At 38.4% G+C, this 21,758-nt stretch overlaps 1 protein-coding gene across 1 annotated transcript in view; it reads right to left on the reverse strand.

Moving 5' to 3' along the window:
- The window catches only part of Efcab3 (EF-hand calcium binding domain 3), a 428,239-nt gene that overhangs the window by 399,093 nt on the left and 7,388 nt on the right, over positions 1-21,758 (reverse strand). Inside the window, 6 exon segments of the mRNA XM_076935627.1 lie at positions 5,269-5,340; positions 8,627-8,770; positions 12,453-12,527; positions 14,834-14,977; positions 17,928-18,010; positions 19,263-19,378. Coding sequence (XP_076791742.1) covers positions 5,269-5,340; positions 8,627-8,770; positions 12,453-12,527; positions 14,834-14,977; positions 17,928-18,010; positions 19,263-19,378 — 634 coding nt within the window.

The raw sequence follows: 21,758 nt of genomic DNA on the forward strand, positions 1-21,758 counted from the left end.
ATAACGGGCTAGGAAGATAACACAGTTAGAAATATCCTCATTGTGAGTGTGCAGAGCTAGAAGAAGTTGTGAAAGGAAGCTTTTGCTAATAAAATTAAAATCCAATTAATTATTCTCATGAATGTTGTCAGTGTCTGTAGGTACAGAAGTCACAACTCTAGAATATAATAGTCCAATGTCCAAAATCACAACTTGATTTATAAAAATCCATGTTGTGGTTCAGAAAGGATGCCTTATGTGTGACAACATATTTTAACATACTTCAAGAGTTTTAATACTTGAACCTCAAACCAACTCTATCAGATTGTCAAATGCCTACTAATCTAAAAAAAATACAACATTTTGACAGAGCAGCAATGCAATCTTGAATATGAAGCCATTTCTTCTAGAAAATGAAAAAGTTTCATAATTTGAGATGTACAATAAACTAAAGATAAATATGTGGGTTCTACAATTCTTAAAGTCATTAAAGATGTTGTTAATTGATAATAATTAAATCTTTGAAGGTTAAAGAGATGACTCAGAAGTTAAGAGAATTTACTGCTTTTGGAGAGGATCCAAGCTTTGCTTCCAGACCATGGTGGCTCACAACCATCCCTGACTTCAGTTGCAAGGAATCCTACTCACTCTTCTGGTCTCTGTAGGTACACACATATGTCTTTGTGTATGTGCACACACACATACACACACACACACACACACACACACACAATTATATATATATACATATATATATATAGAGAGAGAGAGAGAGAGAAAGAGAGAGAGAGAGAGAGAGAGAGAGAGAGAGAGAGAGAGAACAAACACTAATGCATAAAAAATGAAATAAACTTTAAAAATAATCTTGAAGACTCCTGATTTGAAACTGTGTACCATGTAAAATGACCTGCCTGTTACCTGGCTAGGCTGACTATCATCTCTCTCAATGGCTTTTCCAGCAGTCTCTTGGGAAAAAGTCCTATTTCTACTATAATCATCATCACAAAGCAACAAGAAGCATGAAAATTATATAACACTACCCAAAGAAGACAATAATCCCCAACTAGCTGATTCTCCCAAAAATGCAAATACACAAGTTGCCTGATGAAGATTTCAAAATAGTTATTTTTAAGAAATGTACGAAAAATTTTATAATACAAAAAAGCCTATTCCTTTTGAAAGATAATATCCAAAATTATATATTTAGAAAATCAATTTATAAAAATAAGAAATCTGGAACTTAAATGTAATGAATGAGATGGAAAATGTATATATGACAAAGTACAGCAGAACCAACCAAGTAGAGAAAGATGTCAAAGTCAGAAACTACAGTATGTAATCTTAGGAAAAGCAAATAATGGAAAAGAACAAAGAAAACTTAGTGGATTTCTGGGACCAGATTAAAACAAAACATTCAAATTTATGGGAAGTGTGTGAGGAGAAAAAGACAAAGCAGGTAGAAAGTTTACATTCAGAGCAAGATAATGAAGCTGGAGAGATGGCTCAGCTATGAAAAGCTTGAACTGATTTTCTAGAGAACCCAAGTTCGATTCCCAGCACCACATCAGCTGACAACCTTTAACCAGCTCCAGGAGGATTGCACACCTCAGGCCTCTGCAGACAAAATGCACGAATCCACCTATAACCACCACAGACATACACATAATTACATAATTATAAATATATACATGTTTAAAAGCAGGATTCATTGGAAAAAGAACATTTTTTAATTAGTAAAAAAGAAAACTTTCTAAATCTTGGGAAATATTCAAGTACCAGAAAATCTGAGGATTCTCATAAGATTCAACTCAAACAAGATCACATCAAGACCCATTATAGGCAAAGAACCAAACAGCAAATACAAAAGGAGAATTATTAAACAGCATGAAAGATGCCAAAGCATGCCAAAGCACTTGGGAGGCAGAAGTAAGAGAACCCAGAGTTTAAGGTCAAACTTGGCTATACAGCTTAAGGATAATCCAGGCACTTTAAAGCCTGAATCACAAAGAACCAATTAGTAACATAGAGTCACAAGAAAATATAACACTCTAATTAGTCTAGTACTATAACTGATGGTATGTTACTTATATCATTATAGGTTTGTGTGTATGCATGCATACACATGCACATTTATAGGAGTGCATACATGTCGTCATGTGTGTGTGTGCACACACACTCACTCATGCATGTGAAAGCTGGAGGACTACCTTGAGTGTGGTTCTTTCCTGGGTATCATGCACCTTGGTTTTTGAGACTGTGTTTCTCCCCAGCCTGGAGCTTGCCAAGTGGAATAGGCTGGTGGCCTGTGAGCCCATGGATCTTTGCAGCCAGTGAGACCCACAGATCTGTCTCCCCCTGTTCTTAACAAGGATTACAGATGCATGCTCCAGCACTCTTTTTCTTTCCCCTTTTTTTTTTAATAGCACCACAAAAAAATAAATTAAAAACTAAACCAAGAAAATAGAAAAGACTCAAATAACAAAAACATCAGAGAGAAGACATAACTAATACCACAGAAACCCAGATGATCACAAGTGGCTACTATAGAAAATTTCACTTCAACAAATTGGATAATCTACAAATGGATAAATCACAAGAAATATATCATTTTCCATTTGAATCATAAAGAAAATAGAATATTTAAACAGACCAATAACAAATAACAAATGACAAATTAGTAAGAAAGGTATCATCAAAGGAAACCCCAGGATGCAATGTTATCACTAGTAGGTACCAACAAACTTTGGGAGAATTAATACATAAACACTTCCCCAAAATTAGAGGAATTATTTGTAAATTTATTTTGCTTTTTTTAATTATGTGCATATGGACAGTGTGTACGTGTGAACACAGGTGCCCAGGGTTCGGAAGAGGATGCTGGATCCTGTATCTGGAATTACAGGCAGTGTGGGTCACCCAACATAGGTACTGGGAAAACAAACTTGGGTTCCCTATCAGAGCAATGTGTAATCCTGACTACTGAGCTATCTCTCTTCAGCCCCCCTAAACTAGTAAGATCGGAATCACTGTGACACCAAAGCCAGAAGAACACATTGTAAGAAAAGAAAATTACAGGATGATATCTCAATGAACACAGATGCAAACATTTTCAACAAATACGAGCCACTGTGTTCAACAGCATATGTGTTCAACAGCATATATAAAGGATCAGTCACCATTTCCAAGTGGCATTTATACCTGGTATGCAAAGATGGCTCAACACATAAAAGCCTATAAATACAATATACATTAACAGCCTAAAGGAGGACAGGCAAAATTGCTCAGCAGGTAAAGGTGCTTGGTGCTTGCCACCAAGTTGGACAACTTGAGTTTGATCCCCAGGGCCCACATGGTGGCAAGAGAGAACTGACTTCTGCGAATTGTCCTCTGAACTGTATGTGTGAATGACACACTTGTATATCCACACTGAGACACAATAATACATTAATGCAATTTAAAACTTTAAGCAATACGAAAGACAAAAATAACATGGTAATTTCAATAGGTGCACAAAAAGCATTTGATAAAACTGAACATTATTTAAAACCTTTCACAAAGTTAGATGCAGAATATACTTCAACACAACAAAAGTCACATGTGACAAACCTCTACCAAACTTCTTACTTGATATTTAAAAGTAGAAAACTTTTCCTTTAAGGTCAGGTTTACTCTTTCCAGCACAGCACTGGAAATTCTATCCATAGGAATAAGGAACAGACAGGAAAAATGACACCCAAATTGTAGGGGCAGGCATAAATTGTCCCTGTTTTCAGATGACAAGATCTTATAAATAGAAAGCCCTTTAAGATTCCATTACTACATATTAGAACTAATAAAATAATGAAATTATTAAAAATACTTATTAAAATTCAGAAATTCTCCATATAAAACCAAAAGGTCAAAAACATAGACATAAGACCTGAAACCATGAATCTACTTGAAGAAAACACAGAAAAATATTTCAAGACATTAATATGGGCAACACTTTTATATGATCCCCAAAACAAAACAAAAAATATGTAAATGAGATTATATTAAGATGCTTCTGGATAGCTTAGGAAATAGTTTCCAGATTAAAACAAGAATTTGAGAAATATTCATCTGAAAAAGAATTAATTTCTAAAATATATATCATTTAAAAAAACAAGTAACACAAATATTTGTCTATTAGTCAAATACAAAGACAAAATCAGATAGAGAAGCGAAGAGTCGAGAAAATAAGTAGCAGGGAAGCCTTGAATGTCAACATCCAGAAGATGCAAAGATCAACAAAATCCACTAGCTCTCCAGTATGTAAGTTGTTGGACCTATATATCAGAGTACTGAAAGACACGCTTTTTCAGTAAGACAGAGCAGACAGAATATCTGGGACACCCAAATTTACAAAGATAACTGATCAGTCGTAACAATACTTTCAAAAAGAGCAAGTAAATAAATAAATGACAACTGCTAATTCAGAGAAGGGAATGAATGTTATACAGACAGAAAGGAGGCGCCCATGAGGTGCTTGCTACACGACTCAGCTGTGAGCAGTGTTCTCAGGTTTACTAACATCAGTGCTGGATTAGAAGCTCGTTAAATTGGTTCTAAACATGGTGGAAGAGTGGACTTGTGTGTGAGAAGTGCGGATGCTGAGGACATAACAGGAAGCTTACTCTCTCAAAAAAACTAAAAATTCTTAAAAGTTTGAAAGTTCCAAACTAAAAGCTATACAATTGTTAACGTAAATATATAGATATATAGATATAGATAGATAGATAGATAGATATACATATATATCCATCAATTTTAATAAGAAGGTCAACAATAAGTTCTAAGTATGAATATCAAGGAGCCAGCTAAAATACTCAAAGAACTGCTGCCCCTTGGCTGGAAAACCTAAGGTGGGGAAAATTGAAGACAGAGCTTGTTTTTGTAATAAGCTTAACCAAACTGCAGAATCTTTATAATTATTGGGATAACCTTGACAAATTTATATTTGAACAAATGAAAGGAAATTTAAAATGTGGCATAAAGTGCATCAAAAGATCAAAATGGATGTACTTAATGAAGAACTGTACCAAATAGTCAGAAATAATAAAGAATGTGTAAAGAATTAGTGTCGTTGAGATACTCATATAATCAATATGAAGAAGGAACAATTATAGGATGTTACATTTTGGTCTCCCTGATTAGAAAGTTAGGAAAAGAGGTTTACTACCTATTAAAAAAATTTTTTTTAACTGTAGGCTAGGAGTTAACTTAAAGATTACTTATAAACAACAGGTATAGCCACATGTGATCCCTTACAGACATCTTCATATTGCCGTTGCAGTTCATCCAAAGTAAATATAATGTCTCCAATGTCCATAGTGTGGTAACCTGTAATAGAAAGAGGATTTTAAAGTACTTCCATTATTCTGAACATAAATATAGCTGACAACCTGAATACAATACAAATATGACTCAGAAGTGTGGGAAGGCAGAATCAGAGGACCAGCCACTGTGAGCTTTGAGGACTATCTGGAATTATTCATTAGTAACTCAGTACACAATAAAGTAAAAAATTAAGAGCATAGTTTTCTTCATTAAAGGAAAGAACCACACTTTAAGCGTCTATGGTAGACAATCTGGTTAGCATTTTATAATATTTTTGAGGATTTACTATAGATAGAACTTCAGGCATTTGCCCCTTTGTCTCAGTTTCTGGATTGTGAGTTCAAGAACAGGGAACCCATGTTTAAATTATTTCCCCAACTCTTAACAAAACATCTACTTCCTACCACTTAAAAATGATTTTCATGGGGTTGGAGAGATGGCTCAGCAGTTAAGAACACTGACCCTCTTCTAGAGGTCCTGAGTTCAATTCCCAGAAACCACATGGTGGCTCACAACCATCTGTAATGAGATCCAATGCCCTCTTCTCGTGTTTCTGAAGAGTGACATTGTATTCACATACATAAAATAAATAAGTAAATTTTTAAATGATTTTGAATAAATAAAATCTACTTAACAGCATCTACAGAGTCAATCCCTTTGCATGTGTATCATAAGTGGTATTCCAAATCTTTGTTTCCCTTAACGTGAAAGCCAAGTAGCTTGAAACCTACCCCTGCCATACCATATAGTATCAAAAATCAATATCCACCTAAACACTGAAGGTTCCTGAGCAGATTTTATTTCTGAAGTCATCTTTCATACCTTCATAGACTGTTTTTGGAGGGATGATGCTTACTTCTTTGTTCCTTATGGCTTGCTCGGCCATCTTTCTTATAGAACCCAGGCACAACCCACAACGGACTGGGGCCTTCCCCATCAATCACTAATTAAGAAAATGCACTACAGGCTTGCCTATGGCCTGTTATAGAGGCACCTTCTCAATTGATGTCCCCACTTGTGTCAAAGTGACATAAAACTAGCCAGCACAGCCTGGAATATCACCTTAAAGTGTTCTTTATCCTAAGAGCTCTTGCTGAACAATACACCAGGTGGGTAATATGATCAGATCTGTGCTTTGAGAAGATCATTCTGCCTAAAGAATGAAAGGATCAAAGCTGGTCTGGGTAGAGAGGGGGCGGGGGAGGAGGCTGAACTTTGGTAGTCCCAAAGAAAAGGCACATTTGTGTGGAGTAAAGTAGAGGAGTAGGTTTCAGAACTATCTCAGAGCTTAAACTAAGAGAGCTTTACAATAATAGACGTGTTGAAGATGACTCGGGTTTCTGTTTCACTCTCCCATTCATAACTACAAGCTCTGTGATATATGTGTATAACCAATTTCTGCAGCAATCCTTTGAAATGAGTTTTATTAGCTCAGTCTACCTTCCCAAATCATATAGGAGATCTGGAGACCAGAAGGCTTAGATGAGAATCCATAAACCAAAACATAAGGTTCCGAAATATTCCACACACCCTAAAGACTATCAAACAATATGGCTTGAAATTTGTCTTTAAAAGTCTCCTCTTTTATGAATACCACACATATTTATCATCCAAGAGCCCACTATAAATAATAAGACCTAGAGCTCTGGGAGGTCAAAGCAGAAGGATTTCTACAAATTCAAAGCCAGCCTAAGGCTACAAAATGATGTCTAGGCAAGTCTGAGATGCAGAGTGAGATTCTGCTTCAAAAACAAAAGGTCATGGGGCTGGAGAGATAATAGTTAAGAACACGTCACATTTGCAGAAGACCAAAGATCAGTCCCCAGCACCCACATGGCTGCTCACTACTGTCTAAGTCTAGTTCCAGGGGCTCTGATCCCTCTTCTGGCCTCTGTGGGTACCTGCATGTGGTGTGTACTCATATCTGCAGCCAACACAATTTATTCAGATCAACTGTTAAAATTTTTAAATCAAATAACAAACCCATGGAATTATTCATATCTCAGCTCTAGCTTCAAAGCACTACAAAGTCACCACTAGCAAGCGACAAAAGCCAGTGGAGCCTACTTAAAAAGAACATAACATCTGATTTTTTTTCCCTGCCATATTTATACAAACTGTTGTCTCAGCCTATGGTATCTCTCTCATTCTTCACCATCACTTCATCCAATAAACCTCTACTGACCCATCAATATTTAGTTCGGACATCACCTTCTCTGATAACCTCTCCCTGGTGTGTCCTAAAGCAGCCTTACGCACAGCTGACAGAGGACATATACTGATAGGTATTTATGACAGAGCATTATCACTTACATGGTTCTCTCCACACTAGGACTGTGTTTTAATCCAGCCTTATTCCACCTGTCACTACTCCAGGCATAGCAGGTATTAAATAACTAACTGGCTTATTGAATGAATAAATCATTTCAATAATCACTAACCAATGTATTAGTGTATGCTGTCTATCCTTTGGGCAAATATCAGCATGATATAGAATGTCTCACAAATCCATATAAAATTTGAAGTCAAGCCATGTTGCAGAGAGAATAACCAAAAGGATAGGAAGTTTTAGTCAAAACGACACAATAAAATTGAGAATTCAAGAATTCTGTGTCTCCTCATTTCTGAAGTCAACACTTCTCCTTTGTTTTGTAAGAAATGACCCATCTATAAAGACAAGAAAGGACCACTGAAAACCTCATGAGGCAAGATGTTTGAAGAGTTTAATTTCTAGTTTATTTTTATTGGGTGTATACATATATATGTACGTATACATATGTGTACATATATATAAATATATATATATATACATACATATATATGCCATATTGTGTGATCAAGTATTCATGCTAATAAGGCAAGCCCTTCACCAACTGAGCTATCTCACCACCAACTGAGCTATCTCATCACCTCAGTATCAAGGGTTTTCTGTGTGTTTGTGTGTTTTTTAAGCTAGAGTCTCACTATCTGACTAACCCTGGTTGGCCGGAAACTCATAGAAACCAGACTCACTGAGGTCTGCCTACCTCTGCCTTCTAAGAACTGAGATTAAAAGTGCATGACACCCTGCCTGGCCATGTCGAAATTTTTAAAATTCATCTTATTCTTAACTTTCAAAAAATATAGCAAACTAGAGCAACTGTAGAACATTCTGTGTGTCTTCCACTCTGATTTTTATGCAGGTATCAGTAAGCAGTGGCAGGAACAAAAGATAAAGTCAAGGGAGGAAAGCAGACGTGAAGGCTAACAATGCATAACAGAAACGATTTGAAAAACTGAGATGACTCACTGTCCTCGTGAGCGTGCTGGATCACGTCCCTGAGCATCTCCGGGTTGACTGGGATGTCCATGCTTTCCAAAACAGCAGCCACGTCAGCGGTGGCCACGCGGCCACTTTTCACCTTAGAAAACATCTTCAAGACATTTTGAAATTCTGGAGGGAAAACAAATGAACAAAGTTATGGGACTGAAAGAATCGACGGCCTCTCCTGGAGAACCGTCTGATCTCATCTCAGTAACCTAATAAGGAACAGGTTACCCCAGATGCACACATTTCATTGTGACATTCCACACACACACACACACACACACACACACACACACACGCACACCATACTTCCGTCACACTCACCTGAATTACCCTTCTGCTCCCTCCCAACCTGAACACTCTCACCCATCCCTTCCCCCTGCCACTTTCAAGTCTTTTGTTGCTACTGTTGAACCAGTGAGCTTAAATATGGCTACTTATAGGATCGTGGGTCAGGAATTATTTACAGGAACTGGGCACCTTACCAGTGACTCCATCACTGAGGCAGCTGGGGAGAGAGCTCTTGATTCCCAATAGTATGCTTTGTTGGTTTTGTTTTGTTTTGTTTAGGGGGATTTTGTTTGCTTGTTTTTTAGATTCTGTAAGATCTAGGCCCTCTGATTCTCCCTTGCTACTAATTGGTAATTTGTTTGCCTTGGAAACATATTTGAATTATGTATACGCATATTTGTGAGCAAAAGTGATATATTAAAAGTATTCTAACTGGCTGTAATGGTACATGCTTGCAATCCAAGTTCTTAGGAAGTAGAGCCAAGACAAACAAGAATTCACAGCCAGCCTCAGCTACATAGGAAATTAAGTCAGTCTAGATGACAAAAGACCTTGTCACAAAATAGGATATGTTGTTGGGGTTTTTTTGTTTGTTTGTTTGTTTGTTTGTTTTTCGAGACAGGGTTTCTCTGTGTAATCCTAGCTGTCCTGGAACTCACTCTGTAGACCAGGCTGGCCTCAAACTCAGAAATCCGCCTGCCTCTGCCTCCCAAGTGCTGGGATTAAAGGCATGCGCCACCACCGCCCGGATTAACTTTTTTTTTTCCCCATGAAACTCAGAGTCACACGGGAGAGAGACAGCAAAGGGCATGGGCTCACCCTCTGCAGGCGGCTACCTTAGCCGCTGCGCCACCGCTGGCTTGCTAAAAATATTCTAAAGTCAATATTAAACTTGTAATAAGCTAGAAAGAGCTAAAGATCTTTTACAGCTCCATACTTAGACATCTTATATCTAAATTTTAAATAATGTATTATTTGGTATTTTGTTTTAAAAGGAATATGGGAAACATAGGATCTTGATTACTGTCAAGACATTTTGACCATAAACATAAAATAAATATTGCTAATGCCAAGAAGAGCTTGCTGACAGGATCCTGGTATAGCTCTCCCCTGAGAGGCTCTGCCAGAGCCTGACCTATACAGATGCGGATGTGTGCAGCCAAACATCAGACTGAGCACAGGGATCCCAGTGGAGGAGATAAGGCAAGGACTGAAGGAGCTGAAGGGGTTTGCAACCCCATAGGAAGAACAACACTATCAACCAACCAGACCCTCCCAGAGTTCCAAAGGGAGGGGAATCCCTCTGTCCTGTGCAGGCTCAATGACCCAGGGTAAGGGAATGCTGGGTAAGCTGAGGCAGGAGTGGGTGGGCAAGTGAGGGAGCACCCTCATAGAGGCAGGGGGAGAGGGAGGGAATGGGGGGTTTGTGGAGGGGAAACTGGGAAGGGGGATAACATTTGAAATGTAAATAAAGTAACCAATAAAAAATGAACACTAAATAAATAAATAAATAAAACCCAAGAGATAGAAACTAAAATATAAGTGATAGTTTATAGCTATGAAGTATTCACAAGTCTACACACATAGTTGGATAGAAAAAAGGCTTCAAATTGTATGACAACTAGACAAAGAAGCCCGGAATCATGGGAACTTGAAAGAAAATCTAAATAGGAAGTGAAGAATCAAAGGGAGGAAAGGAGGCAAGTATCTTATCTATTGTACACACAGCAGGCATTTAGTAAAATGTGAGTGAATGAAAATCAGTTTTGCTTGCATTTCCTGGAATAAGAATACTATACCACATATACTCGCACTGCCAAGCTGGAAAAGGCTAAGGAACTCGCCACTAAACTGGGTTAAATGTACACTAAGTTTTCTGTACATAAATATAATTACAAAATTTAAAAAAAAAAAAAGAATACTACACCACACTCTAGTATACTTGAGTCTAAGACAACACAGTCTGATTGACTACGAAATACATGATCCCAAGAACTGAGCTAAGAGATTGATCTTGCCTAATGGGTAAATGAGAAACACTAATAGTCTCAGAGTTTGGGGAGGATTATGTCTATAACTAACACAAATAGTCCTTACAACCACTTTATAATTTACGTGTAATCCAAAATAAATAACTGGGAAGTCACTAAGAATCTGAGGTTCAGGGAGAAATTACGTGCAGATTTTTGATAGAGAAGAGAAAGTTCTGTCAATGGAGAAGAAAAGACTTGAACAGAAAACAAGCACACACAAGAACAAAAACACATATGTAAAAAATGAAGTTTTGCATAAACAGAGGTTTAAAGTTAACCTGGGAAAGAAGATTCTTTTTGTAAAATATTCTGTAGAAAAAGGAGGAGTGATAATCAAAATTATAGCATTCTCAGTGCAGGTAAAATGGCTTCACAGGGAAAAGTGTTTGACAGACAAGTCTGAAAACCTGAAATCAATCCCCAGAACTCATGGTGGAAAGAGAGAACTGAGTCCCCAAAGTTTAAAAGTTGTCCTCTGACCTATACACACACACCATAGTGCACGTGTATGTGTGCACGGACACACACACACACACACTAAATTTTTTTAAAATGGCTCAGTCTAAGGGCTAGGGAGATAATTTGGTTGGTTAAAGGCTTGCCACAATGTGAATACCTGAGTTCTGATCCCCAGATCCCCCCTTAGACCAGGCATGGTTTCACTGGTCTTGTAATATGTGTGGCAAGATGCAGAAGAAGACTGGAAACTCAGTAGATACTCACAAACCAATGAGGCTAACAGACCCACTAGGAAAAAACCAAGAGACTGCCTCAAATAAAGAAGAAAGCTAGACTCAGCACTCAAGTTGTCCTCTGACCTCCATACACACACTGTGACATGTGCACACCTATATACACACAAGAGCCTATAATACATAAAAAAATAAAATAATTCATCTAGTTATTTACCAGTTACAATCAGAAAAACAGGAGTTTGACAATAGAAAATTATGCTGCTGCAGCAGTGATCCGGGCGTCAGGGTGTGTGTGTGTGTGTGTGTGTGTGTGTGTGTGTGTGTGTGTGTGATATCCAGAGATTGAAGTAGGTTGGTAGGTTGTCAGGCTTGAGTAGCAAATGTTTTTACCTACTAGGCCCTCTTACTGACTCTATGTTTTTAAATGTTTTTTATGACAAAAAAAAAATCAGGGGCTGAAAAGATGGTTCAGCAGTTAAGAGTGCTTGCCACACTCTGGGGACTCCAGTTGGTACCCAGGACTCATACCAGGTCCACAGTATCTGATGCCCTCTTCTGACCTCCATGGATACCTTCACACATATGTCTCACACACACACACACACATGGGAGAGAGAGGGTGAGAGAGAGGGAGACAGAGACAGACAGACAGAAAGATTCACTTTTTTAAAACTCCTGTCTAATTTGCAAGATTCTAAAAAATCCTAAGTCGCTCTCTCTATCCCTACATTGAAACCAGTTACCATCCAAACCATTCTCTTGTATACTTTTGATCAATAGTATCCTTACCTGGATTCTGAGAGGTCGAGGGAGAAGTATCATTCATGACCTTAAGAAACTCTGTAAACTCCAGGATTCCATTAACTATAAAAATGGTTCAGAATCAAAAATCAGTAAACTCATTAAGCTTAAAACATACACAGAAATGTGAGTGTAATTAACTGATATCAGAATCTCATTGTCTGCAAGAGCCATTCTATAGAGAATATATTTTTAAAGAAGAGAGAGAACTTACCAGGAAAGAATTTGAATACAATACTAAATAATAAACAGTATTTTCACAATAATAGAATGCCAAAGATCGGGGATTATCAGCACATTCCTGCTTTTTATTCACGGTCCCATCACATTTATCTTTGTAGTTATGTTATGCGGGGGTTGGGGGAGGGTATCTGCATGTGAGTGTAAGTTTGGGCAGAGGTCAGAAGAGGGCATCAGATCTCCAGGAGCAGAAGTTACTGATGGTTATGAACCACACAGCATGGATCCTGGGAAGTTACTAATGGTTATGAACCACGCAACATGGATCCTGGGAAGTTACTGATGGTTATGAACCACGCAACATGGATCCTGGGAAGTTACTGATGGTTATGAACCACGCAGCATGGATCCTGAGAACCAAACTCTGGCCCTTTACAAAACAGCAAATATTCTTAATTGTTCAGACATCTCTCTAGCCCCCAATATGACACATAACAAAGATAGGGCCAACTTCTGCATTACATATTCAGAAATCAAAGTGAAACCAAAGGGTTCATGGATATTTGTATTTTTCTTTGACATTTTTTATCCTTTGGACTTTCAAGATAGGGTTCTCAGGTAGCCCAGGCTGGCCTAGAACATATTATGTAGCCAATAATAACTACTTCTCCTGTTTTGACCTTCCAAGCACTGGGATAAAAGTTGTTTCCCACCACACCTGGCTCTTTCTCTCTCTCTCTCTCTCTCTCTCTCTCTCTCTCTCTCTCTCTCTCTCTTTCTCTCTCTCTCCCCTCCTCCTCCTCCTCCTCCTCCTCCTCCTTCTTCCTCTCTCTCTCTCTCTCTCTCTCTCTCTCCCTCTCTCTCTCTCTCTCCCTCTCTCTCTGACATCATTCAATATAAGCTAAGCTAATGCAAATAACAAATAATTATAACCATTGAGATATGGTGTGTTTTTCTTGACTCCTACAAACTGTGAACTATGTAATCAGACATAAAATGTTGACATCAAGATGTGGGCTCTACCTCACTATAAAACATTCATAACGTTTCTCCTGTGCTTCTTTCAAATAAATCAAACTTTTAAAGAGTAATTTGGCATAAACTATCTTCCCACAGTCTGTTCTGAAAATTATGAGGAAATCAAATGTAAAGGTTACATGCATCAAGATATGTATCATGGCAGACTTGGAAAGGAGTCCCACATTCATCCGTGAGATAATGGACATGAAGCTGTCTTCTTTCTGGAATAAACAGTCCACTCAACGGCAGTTGAACTGCGAGATGTCACTGGCGGACCGAGGCCTTCCCCAGACTTCTACTGGCTTTCACACTCATGTCAAAGTGCTTATTCCAGAAAGATTCAGGCAACAGAAAACAAAGTAGGATGTAGCTACGCAGCATAATAACATATAAATGATTAAGGGAACAAGAGGTAGGCATACAAAAATACAAAAGGAATCTTTTTACATAATATTGATATAAAAGCCTAAAGATTATATACATCATGATAAACTTTGTAAAAAATTTTTAAATATATATTTAAATATTCTAAAAAAACATATCCACACCAATGAAAGTATATAAAAGGGAATAAAGAACACAGGACTCAGGACAGTACTTTCCTCAAACTGGGGAAACAGAAAAACGGGCTGTTTCATGGACTTTATGGTTAGATGCAAATTACTGTGAAGATCTTAGGTTTCATCTGGAGAGACTGGGTCAGATATTTATTACATCATTATTGTGGCATTACTATTAAAATAACTAAATAAAAATAGTTCGTTCATAGTTCAATGATGAAACTGTATCAAAATCCAGTGCAGTAATCAATCCAACTACGTTCACCTGAGGTATATCTTCTTATTGTTTTCCCCCTTCCCTTCTCCCTCTTGCTCCAGGCCCCACTAGCTCCGGCCCAAAGTACACTGTCGCTGTTTTCAGACACCCATATGAGGGCATCGGATCTCATTATGGATGGTTGTGAGCCACCATGTGGTTGCTGGGATTTGAACTCATGACCTCCTGAAGAGCAGTTGCCCGAGGTATAGCTTTTTAATTATTGTAAATCGTGTCTTTAAAACATTATAAAAGCTTCATGCTGTAAGTATTTACCATTTAGCTTTCCTATCATCAATAATTAGTCAGATAAACATAGCTTATATTCATGCGTGCAGGATGACACAACTTACCATCAACATTAACGGCCTTCAGCGCCTGACGCATTTCTGACTCACTCGTAGAAATCTTCAAGGTGTGAAGGACCACAGGCAAATCATTCACATAAATCTTACCATTGCGAACTTTGCTGAAAATTAAACAGCCCCTGGAAAGTGCTGCATGCACAGAACAAAACACTTGATTAATTAAAGGGAGCAGCCATCATGATTGTCTCACACTCCCGCAGGAAAAAACAATCATAAAACAAGAACGAGGCGTGCGTGTTGTCTGCCCAGGCTTTCCCTTTCAAATCTAACGTGTGACTTAGGTATGTCCCGAATAGTGAACCCTTTTCTCTCTGCTCCTGTGGCACCCAGGACGCAGTGTAAGCAAAACGGTTTGTGTTTCTATTGTTTCTAAAAGGCAAGGTTTTTCCTTTTTCCTCTTTCCAGTGCTACTTTACAGATTCTCCTCACCCACCCAAAAAAAAAAAAAAAAAAAGTCTGTTGAATTGAATTTTGTTTAAATCTGTGGATACAACGTTTAAGAAAAAGATCCAATAGCCAGGAATGTTGAGGTAGGATGATCAAAGTTCAGGGCCGGCCAGGGTCACATAGTGAGTTTCAGGTCAACCTGGGAGGGGAGGAGGGAGGGAAGGCTCTAAGGGAGGGAGGGAGGAAGGGAAGGAGAGAGAGAGGGAAGATGGGCAAGGAAAAAAAGGAGAAAATAATAGAAAGGGGGTGGGAGAAAGGAAAATAATAACAATAAAAGGGTTTTTGGAGGACCAGAGGTAGAAGACAGCTCAGTAAAATGGGAAGCAAAAATTATGGGTTACTAATGAAAACAGAAACTATTTTAAGAAGCTTCTCTGGGCTGGAGAGTTGGCTCAGTGATTAAAACACTGGCTGTTCTTCCAGACTAGGTTTCCATTCCTTGGACCCACACGGCAGCTCTCAATTGTCTGTGAATCCAGTTCTAGGGCATCTGGTGCCTCTTCTGACCTCCATGAACAGACACATGGTGCATAGACATACACGCAGGCAAACCAACCATACGAATTTTAAAAAGAGGAGGAAGAGGATGAATGGAGAGGGAGAAGAGAAGAAAGAATCCAACAGGGAAGAGAAACTTCAAATACAGATCATAATGAGACTTAATGGTGGCTTTTAATCTCGGCATTTGAGAGGCAGAGGCATGAGGAGCTTCACAAGTTCCAGGTCAGCCTGTTCTACATAGTGGGCTAGAACTACATTGTGTGACCAAGACTCAAAACAAAACATATACATCTAACATACATAAATATATATTTGTTGTTTATATTATATGCATTTATATTATATACACTTATGTTATATGTTGTCTATATGAATATATTGTATATTTATGATATATCATAAATTATATAAATGTATATGTGTATGTATATGTATCCCTGCAGAAGCGGAAATAAGTAAGTATAAATGAAACATAAAGGGATTAGTCTATTGAAAGGGAACCATTTCCAAAGAGGAAACTGTGAACGTGTTTATAAGTCTGTGGATAGGAAAAGCAAAAATTTTAGGAAGTCTTCCCAGTAGTTTTTTTTTTTTTTTTTTTTTTTTTTTTTTTTTTTTTTTTTACCCGTCTATAAGGAAACAAACCTGTATGATTTAGCAATCCTACTTCCGAGCTTTCATTTAGAAAAGTGAAATCAGCTAATGGGAATGGCGGCAGCACACCTACAATCCCAGCACTTGGAAGGCAGAGCAGGACAGTCAGAGGTAAAGCTCATTCTCTGCCTCACTGTGAGTCTGAGGACAGCCTGGGCTACATAAAGCTATCTCATCCTTCACCTCATTGTGAGTCTGAGGACTGCCTGACCTACATGGAGCTATTCCATCCTCTGTCTCATTGTAAGTTTGAGGCCAGACTGGCCTACATGGAGCCATAGCAGAATCTCAAATAGCACCTCCACACCTGTGACCATCAGTATCCACAGCTGCCAAGACACAAAATCAAAATACAAAAACTACAGCCATCAAAAGATGAGTAAGCATGGTATATACCCATAGAGTATTATTCACTTACTTTAAAAAAGAAAAAAAAGAAGAACTATGGTAATATGAGCTGATAGGAACAACCTGGAAGATGCTGCGCTTAGTGAAATAAGCCAGTCATAGGCCAGACCAGTCTACTTACATCATTATCTGAAACAGTTCAATGTAAAAAGCAAAGACTAGAATTGTGGTTAAGGACTGAGGAGAGGGGGAAAGGGGGGCATCATTCACCAATGGGCATAAAGTTCCAATTGCATATAATAAACTCTAGATATTCTGTATAATGTCATATGCATGAATACTACATTGTACACTTAAAGGATGATTAGGAGGTAGTTCTCATGTTAAACGCTGTTAAAAAGAAATGGGAAGTAAAATGTTTACTTTTGTAGATTTTAAATAAGCAAACCATGTGTGTGCACATGTGCAAGTGTGCAGAGGTCAGAGGTCAACCTCAAATGTCATTCTTCATGAGCCCTCTGCTTGTCTTCTGAGACGAGGTCTCTCACTGGGACCTGAGACTTGCCAATGAGACTAGGGTGGTTGGCCAGTGAGCTCCAGGCATCTGCCTGCCTCTGCCTCCAGTGAGCTCCAGGGACCTGCCTGCCCCTGTCTCCAGTGAGCTCCAGGCATCTGCCTGCCTCTGCCTCCAGAGAGCTCCAGGCATCTGCCTGCCTCTGCCTCCAAGGGCCGGGATTACAAGTGTGCACAACCATGCCCAAGCTTTTTAACGTAAATGCTGGAGCTGACTCAGGTTCTCATGCTAGCATGGCAAGCACTTTACCAACTGAGCTCTAACAGAGAATTGGAGTCCTAAGACAAAAGCAAATTTTAAATTGTTTTATATCTTTAATACAGCGAAAGAATAGCTGATAGACGTGAGAATCTGAGGGAAATAGTGAAAGTCTGGGATAGACCCCAAGAAAATTAGTACAAGACAATCTGGGCAAAAATTAAAAGGGATGCCAACCATGCAAGAAGAGTGGCAAGTCTGAGTCCAGCGTGACCTGCATAGGCTCAGGAAGGAAGGGAGGGAGGAAGGGAGGGAAGAACGGAGGAAGGAAATATAAATTCTAGAATTTCTTATTACCATTTAATTCTGGGTGTTTTAGGAATTCTTCAGGTATTTGTTCATATAACGTCAGGGAGAGGTTAGAAGGTATCTCTTTTCTCCTGTCAGAGAAAGGGTCACATTAGAAAGCAGCGAAGGACATTCAAAAAAAAAAAAAAAAAAAAAAAAACTAAACAAAGCCTACAGGTATCCTGAAATCATATGAAATTTTATTTTGCCTGTTTTTATTGTGGTGTTTTGTTGAAACTCGGTCTCACTAAGTTGCCCAGGCTTCGTTAAATTCACCACATAGTCAGACTAGCCTTGAACTCTCAGTGATCCTCCTGCCTTAACCTCACAAGTGCTGGGACCACAGGCATGTGCTCCAAATCCCAACCAACAGAAACTTTGTTAAAGAACTTCCACAGGGTAAGAGTTGATGTTTTCAACCCAAAATTCCCGTCTTGCTTCTTTGTGACAGTGATTCTGCACGGAGCAGAATCTGCCCTTGTCAGTATGCTGACTCTGGTCCAATTTTTCCTGCTCTTCATACAAGCCATAGTTATTCTTTAAAGAAAGATTTATAAGACAAATAAGAACACTTTTAAACAGAAAAAAAAAACAGAAAGAAAGAAATCCCAGACCTCCACCATCGCCTACAAATAAAAAGTTCGGGGGAAAAAAAGGGGGGTTCATCTGGTAATACTATAAAACGTAAATAGCTGAAATAATATTAGTGTTGGAAGACATCTAAAGAGTCAACACAATACAAGATTCTTGTACAAAATGGACAGGGAGGGGTTGGACAGATGGCTAGCTGGTTAAGAGCACTTGCTGCTCTTCCAGAGGACCCAAATTTGTTTTCCAGCACCCATGTCTGGTGGTTTACAGCCAGCTTTAACTCCCTTTTCTGGCCTCTACAGACACTCACACATATATGCACGCGTGTGCACGCACACACGTACACACACAGAGAATTTTGTTAAGTTTTTTTAATAGATATGTAGCCAGTGCACACTTTTAATCCCAGCAGTCAGAAGGCAGAGACAGGTAGAGCTCTGAGTCTGAGGCCAGCCTGATCTACAAAGGCCAGCAAGGGCTATGTCATAAGACCCTCTCTTTTAAAAAGTTGGAAGTAAGGCCCAAGATGCAATGTTAACTTCACAGGAACTGAAGTAGGACAGGTGGTCAACAGGACATGATCTAAGTCCTCCAACCCCACAGACAGTGCTCCTGCCTCACCCGAGCCTTCCTAAGGTCAAAGCCTTCTGATTTAAACAAATTATTGGCACTCTGTATATGGAAGAGATACATAATCACAAGGGGAAAACTCCCAAGTTCAAGCCCCACACTCAGAACAGAGTATTTGAATACCCAAGAGTTGAAGCTGTGCGCTGAGTCAGTGAAGGCTTGTGACTTGGCAACTTGGATAAAGTGCTTTCTTTCTTGGTTATCTTCTCCTTTGACACCTTCAAAGAGGGAGGGGCAATCTAGAACCAAGAGCAAGTGCATTGATTAGTGAGCGAGCTCACCCTGGTAATCCAGTGTCCTTGAGCAATAAGCCTCCAGAAAGATAAGCATGCCACAGCATCTCACTTAGCCATGTTTCTGGTATAAAAATGCTTTTTGTAATTACATTTCATCCGCACTAAAAATTTTCCAAGATGACATATTCTTTGGAAATGCCATTTTTCTTAAGTTCAGAACTAAACACCTTCTAATTAACATTCTTTTCATTAACAGTAATAGATTTTATAGAGCAGGAGAAACCTGTGGCAAAGTAAGAATCTGACTCAGTTACAAGATTAGGCTCATATACAGGCTTTAACTATATAATCAAAATACTCTGTGGGAAACCAATGGTCATTCAAATGATACAAGTAATTTTATTTTAGGCTATCCTTATGGTTGAATAAATTAACCACTTAACAGAGCATGTATAAAGAAGATTGAAAAAAACACAAGTGACAGGGGAGATAGAAAAATGAGAACACGTGTGTTTCCAGTTTTCCATGGAGCTTGGCGCTTGGAGCTTTAACAACTGTGGAGAAAACGCAAGCACCAGGAGACTGGTGGGGTTTGGTACTGAGGTCCCATGTAGAGGTAATACCCTCAAAAGTAATGTTCTCTATAAGATCCAGCTGGAAAAAAACAATAACAACCTTTAACCCCAATGGAGGAGTTCACAGAATAAAAACTTTCTCTGTCTCAAACTCAAGATAGAAGAGAAAGAAAAACACCTCCTCCTTCTAACTGGCTATAACCCCATCTCAAGGCATGTGTGAATATTCAATTCAAATGTGTAACCCAAGAAAACTGGAAGTTTTTAATTAAAGTGCTCCAAATTTGTGAAATGCAAGGCAGAAATAGGTGTGAATCTCTCATATATATATATATATATATATATATATGAATATATATGTGTGAATGAATATATGAATATATATTCACATATATGAATATGTGAATATATATATTATCATTTTTAGCCAGACAAGGGGTTGGTGCATGCCTGTAGTCCTAGCCCACAGATGTAAGAGAACCACCAACAGTTCAGGGTCTTCCTTGTCTATGTAAAAGGTTCCAGAGTAGTCAGGGCTACAAGATAAGACTCTATCTATCTAACTATCTATCTATCTATCTATCTAACTATCTATCATATATATGTATGTATGTATGTATGTATGTATGTATGTATGTATACATACATATATATCTTGGAGAAGAAAATCATCACAAGGTTCTCAACAAATGTAAATCAATTACTTATGAAAGAAAGGACACAGGCACACATGAGCAAGAATAACAAAGTAACAAGATTTGGGTGCCACAAAGATTTCACATACTGGATTCATTAGATGCCTTCTTGAGATAACTACAGAACATGAGGAGAGCATGACATATAGATAAACTTTAAGGAACCACCAAGCAAAACTTTTGGAAATAAAATAATCGTTGGAATTTAAATCTCAATGGACAGGGTTAAACCTGTACATTAAGTTTGGGTAGAGAAAAAAATAAGTTAACTACAAAGCAGATAGGGAACAAAATACTAAAAACAAAACAGAGAAATAAAAACAGATGGGAAGAAACATAAAGCAATGTAACTCTGGGTAGTACCCCCCAAAGGTCCACACGTTGGAAACGTTTTGCCCTGGGAGGGGCTATTAGGAACCAATGGAAGCTTTGAGAGATGATGGTGTATTGGGAGTCCCTAGGATACTTGAGATTGTCTGCTAATGGACTGCAGGACCCTGGTTATCTTCTTGGCTTAACTGTATATGTTTAGCCTTTGCTCCTCACCAAGAGTGGAGGAGAGGTGGGGCAGTTTGCTTTTAGACTGGAACTTCCAGAGCCAAAAAAAAAAAAAAAAAAAAAAAAAAAAAAAAAAAGTTCTTATCTTTCTAAACTAATTGCCTCAGATAATTAATTATATATATGTATATATATATATATGATAGATTTTATATAGATGTATATATACGTGTGTGTGTGTGTGTATATGTGTGTGTGTGTATATGTGTGTGTGTTAAAGAGCATAAAGAATGGAGTGGTGTGGTCCAGTGGCAGAGGAACCAAAAGGATGACAAAGAATTGGAGGAGAGGAATCATCCTAAAAGATGAGTTAAGAGTGGGTTTGTCTGGTGTGCACAAGGCTCCAAAGATGGGGAAAAAAAAACCAAGAAGGACAACAGATTGAGCTCTTCCAGAATTGAAGACAGGTGTTCATGCTCAGATTTATGAAGCACAATTAATAACAAGACAGACAAATAAAAAGGAATACACACCTAAGTACATAATACAGACTATAACAAGTGCAACGGTGGTTCCACTTCACAACCTAATATCTGGAACCTGCAGATGTGACCA

This window comes from Arvicanthis niloticus, chromosome 6, assembly GCF_011762505.2.
Source record: "Arvicanthis niloticus isolate mArvNil1 chromosome 6, mArvNil1.pat.X, whole genome shotgun sequence".
NCBI lineage: Eukaryota > Metazoa > Chordata > Mammalia > Rodentia > Muridae > Arvicanthis > Arvicanthis niloticus.